General features: G+C 63.6%; 2 protein-coding genes across 2 annotated transcripts; one reads left to right on the forward strand and one right to left on the reverse strand.

Annotated features, from left to right (window-relative positions):
* The first annotated feature begins 993 nt into the window (after window positions 1–993).
* C1QTNF5 (C1q and TNF related 5) lies at window positions 994–3,740 on the forward strand. Its single transcript, XM_058819165.1, has 3 exons — window positions 994–1,108; window positions 1,931–2,156; window positions 3,079–3,740. The coding sequence occupies exons 2-3, from the start codon at window positions 1,937–1,939 to the stop codon at window positions 3,594–3,596; spliced, it is 738 nt and encodes a 245-aa protein (XP_058675148.1). The 5' UTR covers window positions 994–1,108; window positions 1,931–1,936; the 3' UTR covers window positions 3,597–3,740.
* Window positions 3,741–7,588: 3,848 nt separating this feature from the next.
* On the reverse strand, window positions 7,589–11,026 carry RNF26 (ring finger protein 26). The gene has a single exon (XM_058819133.1). It carries the CDS (start codon window positions 11,024–11,026, stop codon window positions 9,671–9,673), a length of 1,356 nt encoding a protein of 451 aa, XP_058675116.1. The 3' UTR covers window positions 7,589–9,670.
* Between the last annotated feature and the right edge of the window lie 7,458 nt (window positions 11,027–18,484).

Below are 18,484 nucleotides of genomic sequence, written 5' to 3' on the forward strand. Positions count from 1 at the left end.
CCACAAACCAGCGTCCAGCTGGCCAAAAACAACACTCCCTTCACACCTTGGGAGAGAGGAGAGAGGCGGCTCCCTGCCACCACCCAGCCTGGCCATGGGTATCCAGCTCTGGAAGGAACATTTGGCAACGTCCCCAGCTCCACTGCGGGCTCAGACACGGGGAGGACAGAGCCAGCAGTGCCATCGTGTTTCCCACTGCCCTGAGCATGTGGAGAAATCCCCAGCCTGGCTGGGGTCACTGGGCTCAGGACCCACTCGTGCCAGCTCTGCCCCTGTGCCCAGCCTGGACCTGCCACTCCCACCCAGCCCGGGGGGTTTGAGCCCACCCAGCTCCTTCTGTCCCTGCCTGTCCCAGCTGCTGCCGGGCACAGGGACATCCCCAGCCTCAGGCCCGCCCCTCTGGCCAGCGTGTGACCGTGTCCCTTGGCCGCACCCGGCGCTGGAACGAGTTAAAGGCAGGCTGGGAGCGCCTCGAAAGCTTCGCCGCGTGCCCGGCGTCCCCAGGGCCAGCCCTGCCTGCTGGCACGGGCACAGCCTGCTCTGCCCGCCCTCCCACCTGCCCTGCACGCTCAGCCCAACGTGCTGGGACTGCCCAGATGGATCCTGCGGCTTCCCCTGCGTGCTCCCAGGGCTGGCACTGCCAGGCACGGTGTGTTCTGCCATGCCTTGGCCTCAGCTCTGCTGCACCCGCACACCCTGAGAGCTCCCTCTTCTTTCTGCCACTCCATCTCTCTCTGCCTTGCTGGATTTCCCTCCCTTCAGCCTTTATCTTGTTTCCTTTCCCTCTGCTGCCTGTTCTCCCTGTTTTCCTCCCCTCCACCCTGCTGCCCAGCCGTGCCCAGCCTGTGCCTCCCGTCCCTCAGCCGGGCTGTTTGCAGCGCTCTCCCTTCCCCCTGCTTACAGCACTTCCGACACCATGGGATTATTTTTCTTTTTCCCCTTGTCTTGTAGCTTTTGGCTCCCAAGGCCCTCGATTTCCTTTGGAGTTTGGGAGGAGAGACGTGGGGAGGAGGAGGGGGGGGGGAGAGGCTGCCTCTCTTAGGGCCTCCGTCAGAGCCAAGGGGCCAGGCGGAGCCTCAGCCCTTGCACAGCAGCGGTGAGCAGCGAGGTGAGCCCCGGGACAGGAGCCGAGGGACCGCAGTGAGTGGGGACACCCAGCCGGGGCCAGCTGGGGCTCCCTGCCTTCCTGCTCCGGCGCCTGGGCGGAGGGGAGACGCTTCTCTCCTCCTTTTCTCCTCCTTTTCCTCTTTGTTGCCGTCGTGGAGGGGGAAGAGAGCCGCTTTTCTGGGTCACGGCCGCGGGGATGGGGCCAGCGCTGGCCCCGGGGCTCAGCCCTCGCTGTGGAAGGGCTGGGGGCAGCCCGGGCACGGGGGTGGTCCCGGCACGGCCGGGGGTGGTCCCGGGGATGCTGCAGCCGGCCGGGGGTGGAGCGGAGCCGCCGGGATGCTGCCAAGGGCAGGGCCGGGCACAGCCCCGCGCTCCCCGAGCTGCCGCCGCAGAGGCAACAACCCCACCCCAGGCACGCTCATGGCTCGCCAGCCCTAAATCCCCTGCCCGTTCCTCTGTGGCTGGGCATCATGGGGCAGTGCCCACCCCAAAGAGCCCCCAGCCACACACACAGAGCCACTGCCACAGCCCCTGCCCCTAAAGACACACTCCACACACGTCCCGAGCTGCCCCGGGCCTTGGGGATGCTGTGGTGGCACATGGGGATGTTGTGGTGGCACATGGGGATGCTGTGGTGGCACACGTGGGAATGCTGTGGCAGGTGCAGGCAGCCCCGGGGCCTCACTAAGGGGAGCAGCCCAAAAAATAAAGGGGGAAAAAAGGGGGGAATGTCCTCTGCTGATGCCCCACACTCCCTGCCAAGCATTCCCAACCCTCCTCACTGCGTTACCCAGAGCTCTGATCCTTCTCTGCCCCCCTCCAGGACAAGATGAAGCAGCTCTTCCTCCTCCTCCTCCTCCTCCTGGGGCTCATCAGCAGGTCCTTGCAGATCGAAGACAACAAGATCCCTGGGCTGTGCTCGGGGCAGCCGGGCATCCCAGGGACCCCAGGCCTGCACGGGGGGCAGGGTTTGCCAGGCAGAGACGGACGGGACGGCCGGGATGGAGCCATGGGCATGCCAGGGGAGAAGGGCGACATGGGCCCTCCTGGTAAGAAAGGAGAGATGCCAGCTGGGAGGGGCATTTGCCATTCCCTACCCATGGGGAGCACCCTATGCCAGGGGGTGAGTGCTGCGTGCTGGCACAATTGCCAAATGGAGAATGAATCCTGCAGAAGTGCCCTTCCCATGCCACCACCACCCCTTGGCCCTGCCTGTGGTGCCCCTGTAAAAGGCAGCAGCTCCCTGTCACTGGTGAAGCTGCATTTGTGCCCATCCCCGATGCCACCCCTCTCTTCCAGCCCTGCTTTAGGAGGGACCACCAGGAATTGCATCATTCCTGCTTTCCCTCAGCCTGTGAGGGTTTCTCCAACAATTTGTGGATGCTGAGCTAAATTACCCACCCTCCCCACTCGTGCTGCTTCCCCACACAGCGCCCGGCTGTGGCAGGAATTGATGGAATGGGACTGGGCAGGAGGGGTGGAGGAGCTCTGTGGTGGCTCAGAGGTGACCCTGTCCCCTCCTGCCTGCCCCAATGCCACCCCTCTCTTCCAGCCCTGCTTTAGGAGGGACCACTAGGAATCACATCATTCCTGCCCTGGCTCCTGAGCTGGGCTTTCCCCCAACCTGTGAGGGTTCCTCCAACGATTTGCGGATGCTGAACTAAATCAACACACCCCCCCATGCAGTGCCCGGCTGTGGCAGGGAATTGATGGAATGGGACTGGGCAGGAGGGGTGGAGGAGCTCTGTGGTGACTCAGAGGTGACCCTGTCCCCTTTGCCGGCCCCAGGATTGCCAGGTCCCCGCGGGGAGATGGACGGGCTGCGTGGTGACAAGGGAGCTTGGGGCCAGTGCGCTGTTGCTCCTCACTCCCGGCTGTGGCAGGGAATTGGTGGAACCGGGACTGGGCAGGAGGGGTGGAGGAGCTCTGTGGTGACTCAGGGGTGACCCTGTCCCCTCCTGCCTGTCCCAGGAGTGCCAGGTCCCCGCGGGGAGATGGGCAGCCCCGGCGTGGACGGGCTGCACGGCGAGAAGGGAGCCCAGGGCGAGTGCGCTGTCGCTCCTCGCTCCGCCTTCAGCGCCAAGCGCTCCGAGTCCCGCAGCCCTCCCCTGGCCGACCAGCCCATCCTCTTCGACGTGGTGCTCATCAACGAGCAGGGCCACTACGACCCTGGCACGGGCAAGTTCACCTGCGAGGTGCCCGGCCTCTATTACTTCGCCGTGCACGCCACCGTGTACCGCACCAGCCTGCAGTTCGACATCATGAAGAACGGGCGCTCCATCGCCTCCTTCTTCCAGTACTACGGCAACTGGCCCAAGCCCACCTCGCTCTCGGGGGGCACCCTGGTCCGCCTGGAGCCCGAGGACGAGGTGTGGGTGCAGGTGGGCGTGGGGGACTACATCGGCTTCTACGCCAGCGTCAAGACGGACAGCACCTTCACCGGCTTCCTCGTCTACTCCTACTGGCAAAACTCGGCCGTGTTCGCCTGAGCTCGCCCTGGGCACCCTTCCCCGAGAGCAGCACCCCTGCCCTGCTCGGGGCACAGAAACGCTCCCTGTGCCATGGCGGGGGTGGTGGAACACCCCTGGGGCAGCTCGCTGTTGTTTCGGGCACCCCCAGGGCAGGGCAAGCCGGGCTGGGTGGCCGGGAGCCGGTGCCGGGGGTCGTGCCCCATGCCTCCCCTCAATAAAGGATGCTCAGCTCCGCGTGTGCCGCCTGCCTCCTGCGCCCCGAGGGGGCTGCGCAGCCCTGCCGGGGCTCCGGGCCGGGGCCACCGTGCCGGGATGTCCCCGCAGGGCCAGCGAGAGCCGCTAGATGGTGGCATCGGCGTCCTGGAGCCGCGAGCGCAGCGCTGTGACCGCCCCCGGCACCTCCCCGAGGCTCGGGAGCGCCCCCGGGGGTCCCCGAGCAGCGAGCCCCGGAGGATGGGAGGGTCCCCAAGCTGCCAGGGCCACCCCGGGGGGAGTGCATTGTCCGGGGGCAGCCCTCGGTCCCCGAACGGGGCTGGCCGAGCCCCCCGCCCCAGTGTGAAGGCGGTGACCCGCCGCTGGGAAAGGTCGCTATTTTTAGCAGGGAAACCAAGAGCTTCCTCATTCCTTGCCCAAAATAGGTCCCTGAGAGGACCAAGCCGGGGAGGGGGCTCTTGGCCAGCGGCCGAACCCCTTAATGGGCTTGGGACGCTGCCCTGCCCGGCTGTGGGGTGCCAGCTGGGACCGGCTCCTCTCCTGGCCGTGCCCAGCCCAGGAACCCGAACACAGCAGGACAGCCACCCCTGCCCTGCCCCGGATCCCCCACTGCCCCCCATGTGTGCCAGACGGACCCCCAGGATAGAGCTGTGCCCGTCAGGATGGGCAAACCCCTGTCCCTGCCCGCCAGGGGCTGCAGAGCTGGCACCAGCCTTGGGGACACGGAGCGCCGAGCAGTGCCACCCCTACTCCGGCAATGAGGACCGTGGGCACAGCACTGCAGCCTGCCCGGGCCACCCCCAGCCCATGGGGACCTGGGTGTCCCTTTTGGGGGGCAGGGGGGGCTCTGCTGCAGGGGTCGGGTTGCAGCAGAAGTCTCTGTTTGGGTTGGAAATGGATTTTTGTGCAAGCAGAGCTGCTCAGGGGGCAAACAGCGCTGCAGAGCAGATCGATGGCTATTCTGGGAGGAGGAAAGAGAATTTTCTGCACGAGGTGGGTGGGGGCTGTGAGCATTCCCTGGTCCCTGTCACGATGTGGGGGAGCAGGATCAGCACAGGCAGCCTCGGCAGCTCCTGGGTTCTGCTGCCTTTGGGTGCTCTTGGCTGTGCGGGCAATTTGGGATCAGGGGGAGCCCTGTGAGAACGTGAGGGTGTCTGCTGCTGCCTAGGGAGGCTGAGGAAAAGGAAAAGGAAAAGGAAAAGGAAAAGGAAAAGGAAAAGGAAAAGGAAAAGGAAAGCCACGGGAGACTTTGACAAGTTCCTAGTCAGCTCCAGGTGCTTTTGATGAGCTCTGCCAGCTTCCCCCAGTTAGGAGAGCTTGGAGACCCTGCCCCAGCAGAGCCCAGGCCAGGGAGGGGCCAGCATCCCTCAGCCAGGCTGAGAGAGGAGCTATATAAGAGCCAGGCTGAGCGCTCAGGTGCTGAGTGCAGCTGACTGAGGCAGCAGTTGGGTTGTTTTGTTGTTTATTTTGAGGTTTTTGTGGTTGCTTTGTGGGTTTTTAGGAACAGAAATAAATGTCAGCACCTCCTTTCAGAGCAGCACTCGTGTCCTTGGCACTGCAAGGTCACCTGAGGGGGTCAGCAGGCACCAGAATTAAAGAAATCACTGGATCATGTTTGCGATCCTACAGCTGCACAGGGTGTCAGGGCATGGAAGGGTGGCCTGGTGGCTCCTGGAGCCTCCTGCTTCACCCAAATTTTGGTTATGGCCCAGGTTCAGAGGCCCCATCACTGCCGAGGTGCAGGGAACACTCCCAGACATCTCCAGGACTGCTGAGCTGGTAAGGACACCCTTAACCTGGGAATGGCAGGGGAGGGACAATCCTGCTCACATGGGGGTGGGCTGGGCAAGAAAACGACCAAAAAAAAGGCTCAAAAAAAAGGAGAGCAGACACCGGCTCCTTCAGGATGTCCTTGGGATAACCCCACGTCCTGGAGAGGCATCCAGGAGGATGAAGGATCAGACCCATCCCTGTGAGCAGGGGTGGGAGGTGCTGATCAAATCCTGCTGCTCAGAGGGGCAGGCGAGTCTCATCTCACGGAGCCATTGGGAACTCTGCTGTCCCCAGAACCGAGCTCGCTGCTCTGGCCTGGCTGCCCTCGGTGTCCCTGAGGCACGGGGGTCGCTGCTGAGCCCGGGCAGCTGATGATGCTCCCTGTGCTGCCTCACTAATGAGAGCCCAGGCTGGTTCCCGCAGCATCCCAAAGGCTCCCCGCGGTTCTGCCGCTGCTCCCCAGCTGCTCCCTCCCTCCCTGCGGGCCGGGTATCATCGCCGCTCCCGCTGTGCCCATCTGCGCTCCCGGCTGCACCTCCGCTCCCGCCTGTCCCCAGGCTGTGCCGAGCCGCTCATTGGGGACCGGGAGATGCAGCTGGGATGACAAAAGGATTTTCCCAGCGCCTGGAGGCTCCTGCTTTCAGCGGGCTGCCAGAGCCGACCACCCCAGCGCTCCTGAACCAGGGGCTCCCAGCAGCATCACCTCCTCCCTCCTTGGGGAAGGGTCTGGGCGCTTTGATGAGCTGAGAGCAGCCTGCTGGGCTGTGTGGGAGCCTCCCAAGCATGTTCAGGAGCAGGGAATACCCCGAGGACTCCAAATTTTCTATCCTGGAGTGGCCCAGACCCCAACTGCCAGGGCAGGCAGGGCTCACGGAGTTTATCCATTAGCACAGAGCTGGTTGCATTTTCCTCCTGCAATCGCTGACTGCTCGAGCAGAGATGGAGCCAAGCGTGTGCAGGATGGCTCCCGGGGGAGGGCCGTGTCCTGCACATCCTGTCCTCGCTGGGAAAGCTGCGCTGCAGTGGCCCGAGGGGGCCGAGCAGCCTCCCCATCCCCTGCCGGGGCTGCTGGGCTGGGAGAGCCGGCCTGGGCAGGGCACGTTCCCTGTGCCATCCCCCTGCTGATCCCACCCTCCTGCCCCTCTGCAGCCTCCCCAGGTGCCCAGGCAGCCTCGGGTCACACCCTAGCGGCAGGAGAAGTGCATCAGTTTGCTTAGTTATCAGGAATCTGCCAGCACTGCCCTGCTCCCTGTGCCTGAGCAGATATCTGCCTCTTTCTGGCCTCCCAGTGGCTCCCATCTCCCCTCTCTTGGTTCCCATCCTGATTGAAATGAGCCACTTTGCCAGGGCAAGGCAAGCCAGGACTCCTGCAGCCTCTGCCCATCAGGGTCCTGAGCCGTTTTTCCAAACAATTTATGAGGATGCTGGGGAAGCAGAGAGTGCTTAAAAGCACAAAGCAACCTGCCAGAAGCTCAGACCCGAGCCAGGGAGCAGCTCCTTGTGCAGCAAATGCATCAGGGTAACCCTGAGCCTTTCTGCAAGGCAAGACCCAGCCCTGTCTCCATCCCGGGGACAGTCTGAGGCAGCAGAATTGTGCAGGAACAGGAAGGAAGGAACATGTCCCAGCACGTTCCTGCCAGCCTGGAACACACTGGGAGCCCCCAGCCCCTCCTCCCTGTCCCCTGGTGTGGTGTATCCACAGCCATCTCCTCTCGCCTGGGTTGGCAGAGCAGGAGCTGGGGGCTGCCAGCTCTGAGGAGCTGGGTTTGGGTGTGAATTCATCACCTGGGTGCTGGGTTTTCCCTGGCTCCAGGGTATCCCACAGCACTGCATTTCTGGTGGCAAACACCCCTGAGGCTGCAGGTGATGTTGGCCCTTTGTAGGGAGGGATGGACTTTCCATGGAGCCCAGGGGTGGATCAAGGAGACACAAACACACATTTCCCCAAAAAATCCATTCCCAAGAATGAGGCAGCAGCCAGCTCTTGGTAAAGGAGATTTTAATCTGCTCAGTATCTAGTCCATAGTGCAAAGAGTTAAACTTAAGGCAAAGCCTTCTCTTATAAACAGCAAACAGGCCCTAAACAAACAAGCGTGACTGCTATAATAATAATAATATAAAAAAAAGGGGTTAAGGGAACAAACTGCACGTTTGGGGAGGTGTCCTTTCCCCCCCAGCCTGTAACTCGTGTAGGGAACATTGCACCCCCTGATCCACGAGCTGGTCCCAAGGGAATGCTGCTGCCTGTGGAGCACGGCCACAATCCCACTCCTGTGTGGCTCCAGATGGAGCTCCCTGACCCCCCTGCAGGTGCCTGGGACAGGCAGAGCCTGGGCTCACACTCCTCTGGTGAGGGTTTGGCTGCTGCCAAGTGTTGGTGGCAGCTGAACGAGGGAGGTGTGTGGGGAGGCACAGGGACAAAAGCTGGAGCAATTGGGAGCTCTGCATCTCCTTGAAGTGGAGTGGAGGCAGCTGAGAGCCCTTCTAACACCCATCAGTGCTCAGGAGCCTGGCTGGGCCAGGAATCCTTCCAGCTCCCAGGAAATGTGGGAGCAACCATGCCTGGCAGGGCCTTTCTGAGCGAAGCCACTCAACAAGAGGATAGTTCCTTGCTAGAGCTCAGCCTTGCAGCTCAGAGGCATCTCCCAGCCCAGCCTGGCCTCTCTGCTGCCTCTGTTTTGGCTTAAGTTGCTAATCAAGAAGGAAAACAGAAGGAGAAGCATGCCAGCTGCCCTCAGGCTCTTGGCTTGCAGTCCAGAGTCAAGGCTCTCTCTGCTCTGGCTCCAGCCAAAATTGGCTGTGGCGTGTGGCTGACCTCAGGCAAGCAGCTGGGAAAGGAAAAGCTTTTAAGTGCAAGGCCCTCCTGCAGCCCAGCGATTTCTGGAATGGTGCTGGTTGCCCAAGCTGGGATGAGCCACCTCAGGATGGGATGGACGCCTTGGATTTCAGGGGACACCTCTGAATGGAAGTAACTACGTTGGTGACAGACAACACGACAAAACAAAGGTACAGCCCCAGCCCAATCCCAGCTATCCATGGTCCTGGTACTGCTCCACACACAGCTGCAGATCCACAGCGTGGATGTGCAGAAACTCTGCCTGGAGCTGGAATGTCTGTGAGCTCCCAAGAGCTTTGGGGTGCTCCCTCTTCTCGTAAAGAGTTCCTCCCTCTAGCCAGCCCAGCCTGGGAAGGAGCCAGCAAGCTCTGGAGTGACCATCCCTGCTCCATGGCACTCTTAGCCTGCAGATGTGTGGGGTTTGGAGAGGATTCTCCAGCCTTGGCTCAAAGCTGGGCTGCTGCTGCTGCCAGGGCTGGGAGCACTGCCTGGGGGCCTCTCCTCAGCTCCCCAGGCAGCACCAGCAGCCCTGCAGGAGGAGCAGTGATCCCTGCAGCCCCCGTGCAGGTAACCTGGTGTGTGCTTGCTAGTCTTGCATAGGTGATGCGTGGAAGCAGCAGCAGCACTGAGCTCTGCAGGGTCCATCACAGCTCCACGCTGTCGTGGCAAGAGAGGTCCCTCAAAAAGCAAAGCCCTGGGGTGATGAAGTACCCCAAAACCCCTGTTCTCCAGCTGAGAGCCAGGTTCAGCAAACACTAAACAACTCAAGTGTGCTCTTGGCTCTCCCTGGGCCTTGCAAACAGGGCACTCCTCCCTTTTCCCATGGATGCCTGGATGCAGCCTGCCAGGTAATTTTCTAGTGAAACCTTGGGAAAAAAACCCTCCCTTGCCTTGCACCAGCCCCTGTGATTGCCAGGAGGGCACAGCCTGTAACCTTCCATCAGCTTTGGCTAGGAGGGACCAGAGCATTTCTCTGCGCTCTGCTTTGGATCTCAGGCTGCAGGCTCGAGGCAACAGGCCCTGAAACAGCAAAAGTTGTCAACAAAAAACCAGGTAACTCTTCCAGCCCGCTGCAGAGATCAGTATTGTGCTTGCTAGCAAGAGCTACAACCTAGTTAGGCAGCAAATGTGACCAGCAGACACCCCACAGCGTTCTGCCCTTCCAGCACCATCCACAGTTCTTTGGAAGCTGCTCAAGGCAGCCCTGGGAAGTGCAGACAGGGGTGCTCTTGACCTCCTGGGAAAAACAGCCCAAGCCCCCGCTGTGGGCTCACAGGTAGACGTTGAGGGTCTGCAGGATCACCTGGCGGCACAGGGGGCAGTTGCGCTGGTAGATGTCCTGCTGCAGGAGCACCTCTGTGCATTCCTGGCACAGACACAGGTGCCTGCAGGGCAGCAGCAGGACTGTCTTGGTCTGGTCCTGGCAGATGACACATTTCTTACGCTCCTCTTGCTCCTTCAGCAGCACCCAGGGGTCGTTGTTGGGGTCTCCCTCGGCGTTCCCGGCTGTGGCGTTCAGCCGCTGCTTCCTCGGGGATCTCCACCAGGACGTGCCTGGCTCCTCCCTGGCTGTCTGGGGACGCTGCCCTGCCCCAGCACGGCTCAGAGCAGGTCGTGGCTGCGGGCCCTGCTCTGCATCCAGCTGCTCCTCCAGCCCGGCCAGCAGCTGGCCCAGCGTCACCCTGTCGGCGGCCGGGGCTCTGGGGGCACCCACGGCGCGTCGCTGCTCGCTGCCCTGGTCGCCCATCCTGCCCCCCTGGCTCCAGTTGGTCACCTGCTGGATCCAGTCCACCAGCCTGCGCCAGGGCTGCGAGGTGACGGCCACTCCCAGGGTGAGCGCGGCCACCTGGTAGAGGCGCCAGGCGTCCCTGTGCAGGCGGCGCAGCGAGGGCAGCGTGTGCAGGTGGCCCAGCAGATACCCCGTCAGCGTCCACAGCAGCCCGGGGTTGAAGGCGAAGGCGCTGACCAGCACGATGAGCAGCAACAAGCCCAGGCCGTAGACGTTGACGAAGAAGACGCTGATGAAGAGCTCGGTGGCGGAGCAGAGCAGCTCAAAGGCCATCTGGCAGGGCGACCACAGCAGGATGGACACGGCGATGGCGCCGCTGGACACGTGCGCCAGGAAGGCGGCCAGCAGCTCGGCCAGCCTGACCACGGGCCCGGCCAGCGAGTCCCAGAGGGCGGCGAGCAGCGTGAAGAGGTTCTGCGTGCCGATGAGACACACGTTCACCAGGCTGTTGGCCAGGTACATCAGCAGGCTGGAGCCGATGGCCAGCGCCTCGCACAGCTGCCGGCACAGCGCCTGCCCGCAGCCCAGCACGGCGCCCAGCCCGCGCTGCGCCAGCTCCCGGCCCCGCAGCGCCAGGTGCGACGCCAGGTGCGACGCCAGGTGCCCGGCCGCCCGCATGCCCTCCATGGCCCCGCAGCAGCCGCGCACCAGCACCAGCGCATCCCAGCACGCCACCGCCGCGGCGGCCGCGGCCGCGGGCAGGCTGGAGGCCGCGGCCAGCAGCCAGAGCAGCGCGGACACCAGCGAGGACACCAGGAAGAAGTTGAGGTCGAGCACCAGCAGCAGCAGGTCGAGCAGCAGGCGCAGCCCGCGGAGCAGCGCGAACAGCACGTCCATGGTCCCCGCGGGGCCGTACGGCAGCTCAGCCGCGGGGCCCCTCCGCCGTGGGCGCAGCCATCTTGGCAGCCGCCGCCGTCCGGGGCGCGGCCAATCAGCGCCGGGGACTCCGCCCGGACTCGCCGCTGATTGGTCGGTTCGCAGGACGCGGCGGGGGCGCGGCGGGGGCGTGGCTGCCAGCAGAGGCCACGCCCACTGAGGTGGTTTAAAGGGCCAGTAGCGCTCGTTAACCCAAAGCGTTCACCGCGAGCCAGATCCGTTTTTGCAGTTTTAACTGCGAAATGAAGATTGTCCATGCAATTCATGATCTCTTTGTGGATCTGCCCGACCATTACACAAAGAGGAAAAGCTCATGGTGCAGGAACACTTTCCAACATCCCGGACTGATCCAAGCGCAGTCCGACCTGGCCTTGGACACTCCCAGGGATGGGGCAGGCACAGCTTCCCTGGGCACCCTGTGCCAGGGCCTGCCAACCCTCACAGGGAGGAATTTCTTCCCAATATCCCACATAGTCCTGCCCCCTGTTAGTGGGAAGCTGTTCCCCCTGGTCCCACCAGTCCCAGGGGAGGGCACAGGGATGCTCAGGAGATGCAGCAGCTCTGCTCTGGAGACAGCCTGGGAGAGCTGGGGGTGTCCAGCTTGGAGAAGGGAAGCAGGAGGAGACCTTGGAGCCCCTTGCAGTGCCTAAAGGAGCTCCAGGAGAGCTGGTGAGGGAGTTTGCACAAGGGATGGGGTTCAGGAGCCAGGACAGAGCAGGCACAGTGCAGGGATGGACAGGGCTTGGTACCAGCCCCCCAAAGCTGGTTCCAAACAGCACAGGGGGATCCCATCAGCCCACAGTGGCCATGCATGAGTGGGGTTTGTGCCAGCCTGAGCCCTGGCACAGGGAAGCTCTGCCCGTGCCAGCAGGATCCCCTGGGCCTGCTGGGGACAGAGTCAGCCCAGGGTCACCCGGCCAAGCAGTTTCCTGCAGGAGGTTTGAACGTAAAGCCGTGGCCGTGGCTCACAGCGAGGTTCCAGCCCTGGAGCAGGTCCCGCCCGTCCTGCTGGACCCCAGCCAGGGCGCGGGGCTGTCAAAGCCTTGGCTCTGCCGTGCCCCAGGGGACGGCCCTGCCCTGCTGCCCTGACGGCGATGACAAGCTCAGGAAAGCGCAGCCCTGAAGCCCAAGGCTTTTTAAGGAAGGAGAGGGCGAGCGCGGGGCAGAATGACCCACGGGGAAGCCACGAGCAGCCCGGGAGGCTCCGGCCAGCGTGGGGAGGCACCAACCCCGAGGGAGCCCCGGCCGCCTTCCTGCAGGTGGCTCCCTGGGCAGCGCAGGGGCCGGGATGGCACATCCGTGTCTGTCTGTCTGTCCGTCCGTGCCCGGGCTCCGTCGCGCTGTCTGGCGCTGCGGCTCCGAGGCAGCGCTGCCGCATCCCCAGGGAGCGCCCGCCAGTGACGGAGTCAGGATGCTTTCAGCATTTATGGTAATGTTTGGGTTTCTCATCGCTTTCCCAAACAGGAGAAGGGAAAGGAGAGCCGAGCCAAGGGCTGGGCGTGCTCCGCTCGTTCCCTGCCCCCGGCTGTGCACCTGCCTCGCCCTCCCCGCTCCCGCCGTGCCCGGGGCACCCCGGTGGGCTCCCACCAGGGCCGGGGGCTGCAGCGCTCAGGGCTCGTGGCTCCATGGCAGGGCTGATCCGAGGGGTGCAGGGGAGCTCTGCCCGCTCCCATCCCGGTGGGATGTCCAGACCTGCAGGAGAGAGGCACAGGGGGCTGGGACACCTGGTGGCAGCGCAGGCTGGGACAGTGACTCGGCTGGAGCAGAGTGGGGAAACTTTGGATGGAAACCCTTCACGGGGCTCTGTGGGGGCACAGAGCTCCCACCGAGGTGCCCGGCGGCCAGGCTGGGGTGGGACCCCTCCTCACAAGGACAGTCCCCAGCTGTTGATGCGCTCGCTGGAGGTCTGGGGTGCACTCCCAGCTGTGGAACTGCGGGCAGCACACGTGTGTACCCCCCTTGTGAGTCCCCTCCCCTCCTCATCCTCACTGGCACGAACTTTGCTGCCATCGGGGACGCCCCGAGCCCACCCTGAGGGGGCAGAGCCCGGCACGAGTGCGGCTCCCGCAGCCCTGCCCCGGGGCTGGCACCGATCCCTGCCCCGGGGCTGGCACCGAGCCGGGCCCCAGGCCTGCTGCATCACGGCTCCATCACCGAGCTGAGCTCACCCCGCATTCCAGAAAATCTGCAGCAAGGGAACGCCTCAGCCCTCACCCAGAGCCCTTCTGGATAAATCTGGAAGCAGAGGGAGGCAGGGAGCAGCTCCAGGGCTGCGGGTGCCAGGGCTGAGGGGTTCTCTGGAGCCTGGGGGGATTCCCCAGCCCCAGTGTCTCGCTCTGCCTCCCTTGGTCCTTGGGCACATCCCGAGGGGATTTCTGGAGTGTGGGTCCTGCTGGTGTCACACCAGTGCTCCCACAGTTCCCAGTGTGCTCCCAGTGTTCTCCCAGTGTGCTCCCAGCACTCCCAGTGTTCTCCCAGTGTTCTCCCAGTGTTCTCCCAGTGTTCCCAGTGTTCTCCCAGTGTTCTCCCAGTGTTCCCAGTGTTCTCCCAGTGTTCTCCCAGTGTGCTCCCAGTGTGCTCCCAGTGTTCTCCCAGTGCTCCCAGTGTGCTCCCAGTGTTCTCCCAGTGTTCTCCCAGTGTTCCCAGTGTGTTCCCAGTGTGTTCCCAGTGTTCTCCCAGTGTGCTCCCAGTGTGCTCCCAGCTGCCTGAGCAGCGGGCACCATGCCCGGGGTGCCCTGCCCTGCAGATCTCAGGGCGTGTGGCAGCCCCCAGTGCCCGGGGCAGGCAGCACGGTCCTGCTGGGCCCTGCCTCACCCCGGCTGCCCCCAGGCCGGCCCTGCCCAGCCCTGTCCAGCCCGGGCAGAAACAATGGCTCATTGCGCCGCATCCGCTCCGGAAAATCCCCCGGCCCTGCTCGGGCTGCGCTCCAGCACGCTGTGACTCGCTCTTCCTCCGGCCTTGGAGGGGCAGCTGAAGGATCCTTGGCACCCTGCGGACAGGGAACACCCGGGGCTGCTGGGGAGAGCCCTCAGGAAGGAGCTGGAGCTGCAGGGAGGGAGCCCAGCCCTGTCCCCAGCAGCCACAGCTGCCATCACACTGCTCACCCCGAGCAGGATCTCGCCGTGTTCCTGGAGGGCTCTGGATGGGAGCTGGGACATCTATCTCCTCCTGGAGCCCGGCCAGACAGCCCTGGGAAAGACAAGTCCTCTTCCATGGGAAAGTCGTGCAAGAAGGAATTCCTCCCTGGCCAGCCCAGCCCCACGGCTCCCCAGGGCCCTGGTGGGGCTGTGCCCTGCGTGCTGCCTTGTCCCAGTCAGCCCCCAGCTTCCCCACCCCTCTCCACAGGGAACCTTCCCAAAGGCCTCCAAAGGGATCCCCTGCAAGAGGGGCTCCCCAAAGGTGGGCCTTTAGCCTGGGGCTAATCTCTCTAATTAGAGAGAAATGATCTTTTTTTTCTTTCAGATGATCCTAATGAACCATCCCGGGGGAGCCCTGCAGACACAGCCAGAGGAAGAGATCCCTGCAGGCAGGCCCAGGGAGTGATGCTGCGTCCCCATGCCGGCTGCTCCTCCCTTCCTCGGCAGCAGGGAGCCAGAAAAGCCGGGTGAGAGGGAGCACAGGGCAGGGCTGTTCCTCCTGGCCGCTCCCCTGGGCAGCCGCGGCTTGGCAAGGGCTGGATGAGCGTGGAGAGGACCACTCATTGTGCCCTGGGCAGCCCATGGCGGACCCCACAGCCCTGGGCCCATCATCTGCCCCATTGTGTGGGTGAGTGCCCAGCCCTGGGCCCATCATCTGCCCCATTGTGTGGGCAGTGCCCAGCCCTGGGCCCATCATCTGCCCCATTTTGTGCCCAGCCCTGGACCCATGGTCTGCCCCATTGTGCGAGTGCCCAGCCCTGGACCCATCTCAGCCCCGTTGTGTGAGTTCCCAACCCTGGACCCATCTCTGCTCCATTGTGTGCCCAGCTCTGGACCCATCTCTGCCCCATTGTGTGGGCAGTGCCAAGCCCCGGGTGAGTGCCCATCCCTGTACCTATCTCAGCCCCATTGTGTGGGTGAGTGCCCACCCATCCCTGTACCCATCTCAGCCCCATTGTGTGGGTGAGTGCCCACCCATCCCTGTACCCATCTCTTCCCCATTGTGTGGGTGAGTGCCCACCCATCCCTGTACCCATCTCAGCCCCATTGTGTGGGCAGTGCCCAGCCCTGTCCCGGCAGAGCCAGCACAATGGAGCCATTTTCCGGCCGCCGCTGGGGGAGATGCACTCGGAAGTGCTCCCAAGGAAAAGAACGGATTATAAATAACTCCTGGCTTCCCCCGGCCGCCCCATCCGAGCCCATCCCCAAATCCTGCCCCTTTCTCCGTGCCTGCAGCGCTCCCAGGCTGGGACAGGGACGTGACCAGCCCGGGTGTGAGGCGGGGCAGGACGTGGCTGTCACACCCTGTCCCAGGGCTGCACCTGCTCTGTGCCCGGGGCTCCTGCAGCCCCGGGATGTCCATCCAGTGACAGCCCTGGGAGGAGCAGAGCGCTCCTTCTCCCCGTGCCTTCCTTGGCATGGCTCTCAGCTGGATAAGGTTCTGCCAGGCGTGCTCCAGCTGTCCTTGTCCATCCACCCTGCACGCAGCTCCAGGGCAGGGACGGAGGGAGCTGCGTGCAGGGAGGGAGACGTTCCCCCTTGTCCCACCAGTCCCAGGGGAGGGCACAGGGATGCTCAGGGGATGCAGCAGCTCTGCTCTGCCGACAGCCTGGGAGAGCTGGGGGTGTCCAGCTTGGGGAAGAGAAGCAGGAGGAGACCTTGGAGCCCCTTGCAGTGCCTAGAGGAGCTCCAGGAGAGCTGGAGAGGGAGTTTGCACAAGGGATGGAGTGATGGGATGGGGTTCAGGAGCCAGGACACAGCCTTCCCTGCCACCCCTGTGAGCCACAAACCACAGCTCTGGAGCCCTGGGGTGCTGCCTGTGTCCTCTGCCAGCGGCAGCACCGTCCCCAGGGCAGGATGCTGAGCCCTGTGCCCTGGCCTGGGTGACCCTTGCCAGCCCAGCTCCTTTTTGGGGCTTTGCCACCGCTCTGCATCCGCTGGGCCCCGGCCACCCCCGCACAGCTGCTCCAAAAATCGCTCTCCTTTGTGACAGACATCCAGATGTCACCTTCCTTTCCCCCCCCTTCCCCACCCCACCTTCCTTCCCCCCTTCCGCTCCTGTCCTTCCTCTCTCCACCCTCCCGGCTCCTCCAGGCTCCCCTCCAGCCCCTCCTGAACAAAGGCCCCGTAGCCATGGTTAATAATCCCCTCAGAAAGGCCCTGCACAGAGAGAGGAAGGAGAGAGGAGACACAAAGGAGCCGCTGGGAGCCAAGCCCAGGAGGAAGGGGCTGGAAGGAGGCATTTTCCTCCAGCTGAGGAGGACACACAACTCCAAGAGGGCTCTGAGGTGAACACAGACAGGGCAGGAGTACCCCAAAGTGACCTCAGGAAGCAGAGAACCAAAGGCTGGGCAGCCCAGGAGGGTTCCTGTACTCACCTCAGAGTGCAAAGCCCTGTGTAAGCCCCAGAGCCCCCCAAAATGCAGCAGCAGGGACTGGCAGGAGGTGCCCCGAGGGCGAGGGGAGCAGCTGGAGCTGCTGGGTGGTGTGGGAACACTCAGAGCTGGCCTGAATCCCATCCCTTCCCCAGGGACAGGGCCCCTGGCAGCTCTGACGGTGTTGTGTGAGGAGGTGCAGGCCTGGCTGGACACAGCCAGAGGCTTCCACTCTGCACAGCTGCCCTGCATCCACCCCAGAGACCTGCAAGCAGCTGGGACAGCCCCCAGCCCATGGGTGCCAGAGTGAGCTCATGGGCACCAGAGCCCCCAACGCATGGGCACCAGAACCAGCCCCCAGCCCATTGGCACCAGGGCCAGCTCATGGGCACCAGAGTGAGCTCATGGGCACCAGAGTGAGCTCATGGGCACCAGGGCCAGCTCATGGGCACCAGAGCCACCCCAAGACCATGGGCATCAGAGCTGGGCCAGCCCCCAGCCCAAGGGCACTGCTGAGAGTTCACTGGGGCCGCTGGCACAGAGCACCCCAAGCACCCCCCAGAGCCCACCCCAGCCCCTCTGGGCTTGGCTGCAGGGCTCAGGGAAGGCACAGGGCCCCCGTCCCACCTGGGACACACGAGCTGCAGGTCAGGACAGGCACAGGCACAGCCCACGCTGGGCCAGCTCCCTCTGGCAGCGTCCCAAAGTCCCCACATCGGCAGGGATCTGTCTGGCAGGGCAGGAAAAGGTGGGGGAAGAGCTGTGGTGTGTGCTGGGATGCACAGCCCCAGCCTGGCTCTGTGCTGGCCATCTCTCCCCTCTGGCTGCAGAGATCCAGGCACAGCAGCAGCCAGAGGAGGGAGGCAAATGCAATCGCACACTTGGAGATCATTGCCGCAACCTGCGAGGCTCAGATAAGGCCGGGAAATCAGCCCTGCCCTGGGCAGGGTCCTGTGCATCCCACATTTCCAGCAGCTGTGCCAGGGCCTGGCAAAGCCTCACCTCTGCCAGGGGCAGAACTGCCTGCCTGGGCACGGCCTCATGTGAGGGGTGGCAGGAGGGATGGAGGGGGAGAGTGCTGGGAGCTGTGGGGGCACCAAAATCCCTGCAGTGCCAGGGAGTGGGAGCTGTGGGAGCTGTGGGAGCCGCTCTGTGCCTCAGGCGGGGCCAGAGCTCTGCTCCCGGGCTCCCCTCCCCAGCTGTGTGCATGGGACCGCCACACAGGAGCCTCCCGCACGGTGTGTGTGCGTCGCTGGGAGCGGGGACTGCAGCCAAATCCATTAAGGCAGCAGATAAACAAGGAGGCGTGAGATCAGGCAGCAGGGAGGGGAGTGGAGGTGGCCAGCCTGCCACGCTCCCCACGCAGCGTCCCCGAGCCCGCCGGGTGCCACACACAGCGTGGCAGGCTGATTTCATGCCATCTGTGCATGCCTTGGTTTCCAATCCTGCCCCTCTTCCCCGGAATTATTCATTTATTAGGGGGAAAAAGCTCGAGTTTCCTTCAAAGTGGAAAGGACTTTCCACTTTCTGGAGGCAGAGCCGTGCACTAGAGCAGGGGGCTCCCTGCCTGTTTTGGGTGGCACGCTCCCCAGCCTGTTGTTCCCAGGGAGTGGCAGTGCCCTTTCCAACTGCTGGGAATTTTCTGCAGAGGTTTTCTTAGCAACGTTCTGCTTTATTTTTAACGCGGAATAAAAGTTATACCCAGAACAAAATGCACCAGGGGCGTGTCAGCCGAGCTCTCCCGCTTTGTTTGTTTGACTTTGGTGGATGCTTTCCCGTGGGCCTCCTTCCTTCATTTCAGGGGTGGCATTTCAGGGGTGTTTTGTGCCAAGTGGAAAATCCCTTTCCCTGCTCCAAGGAGAGCAAAGCCTGAGGCTCCTCCGGTGCTGCATCCTGCCCTTTGGAGG

The sequence above is a fragment of the Ammospiza caudacuta genome, chromosome 23, assembly GCF_027887145.1.
Source record: "Ammospiza caudacuta isolate bAmmCau1 chromosome 23, bAmmCau1.pri, whole genome shotgun sequence".
Classification (NCBI taxonomy): Eukaryota; Metazoa; Chordata; class Aves; order Passeriformes; family Passerellidae; genus Ammospiza; species Ammospiza caudacuta.

Bases quoted from the DNA above. Each gene is read 5' to 3' on its own strand.
- C1QTNF5 (XM_058819165.1), top strand. From the start codon at position 1,937: ATGAAGCAGCTCTTCCTCCTCCTCCTCCTCCTCCTGGGGCTCATCAGC. The intron at 2,157-3,078 runs GTAAGAAAGGAG...TGCCTGTCCCAG, and splicing joins GGGCGACATGGGCCCTCCTG to GAGTGCCAGGTCCCCGCGGG.
- RNF26 (XM_058819133.1), bottom strand. From the start codon at position 11,026: ATGGACGTGCTGTTCGCGCTGCTCCGCGGGCTGCGCCTGCTGCTCGAC.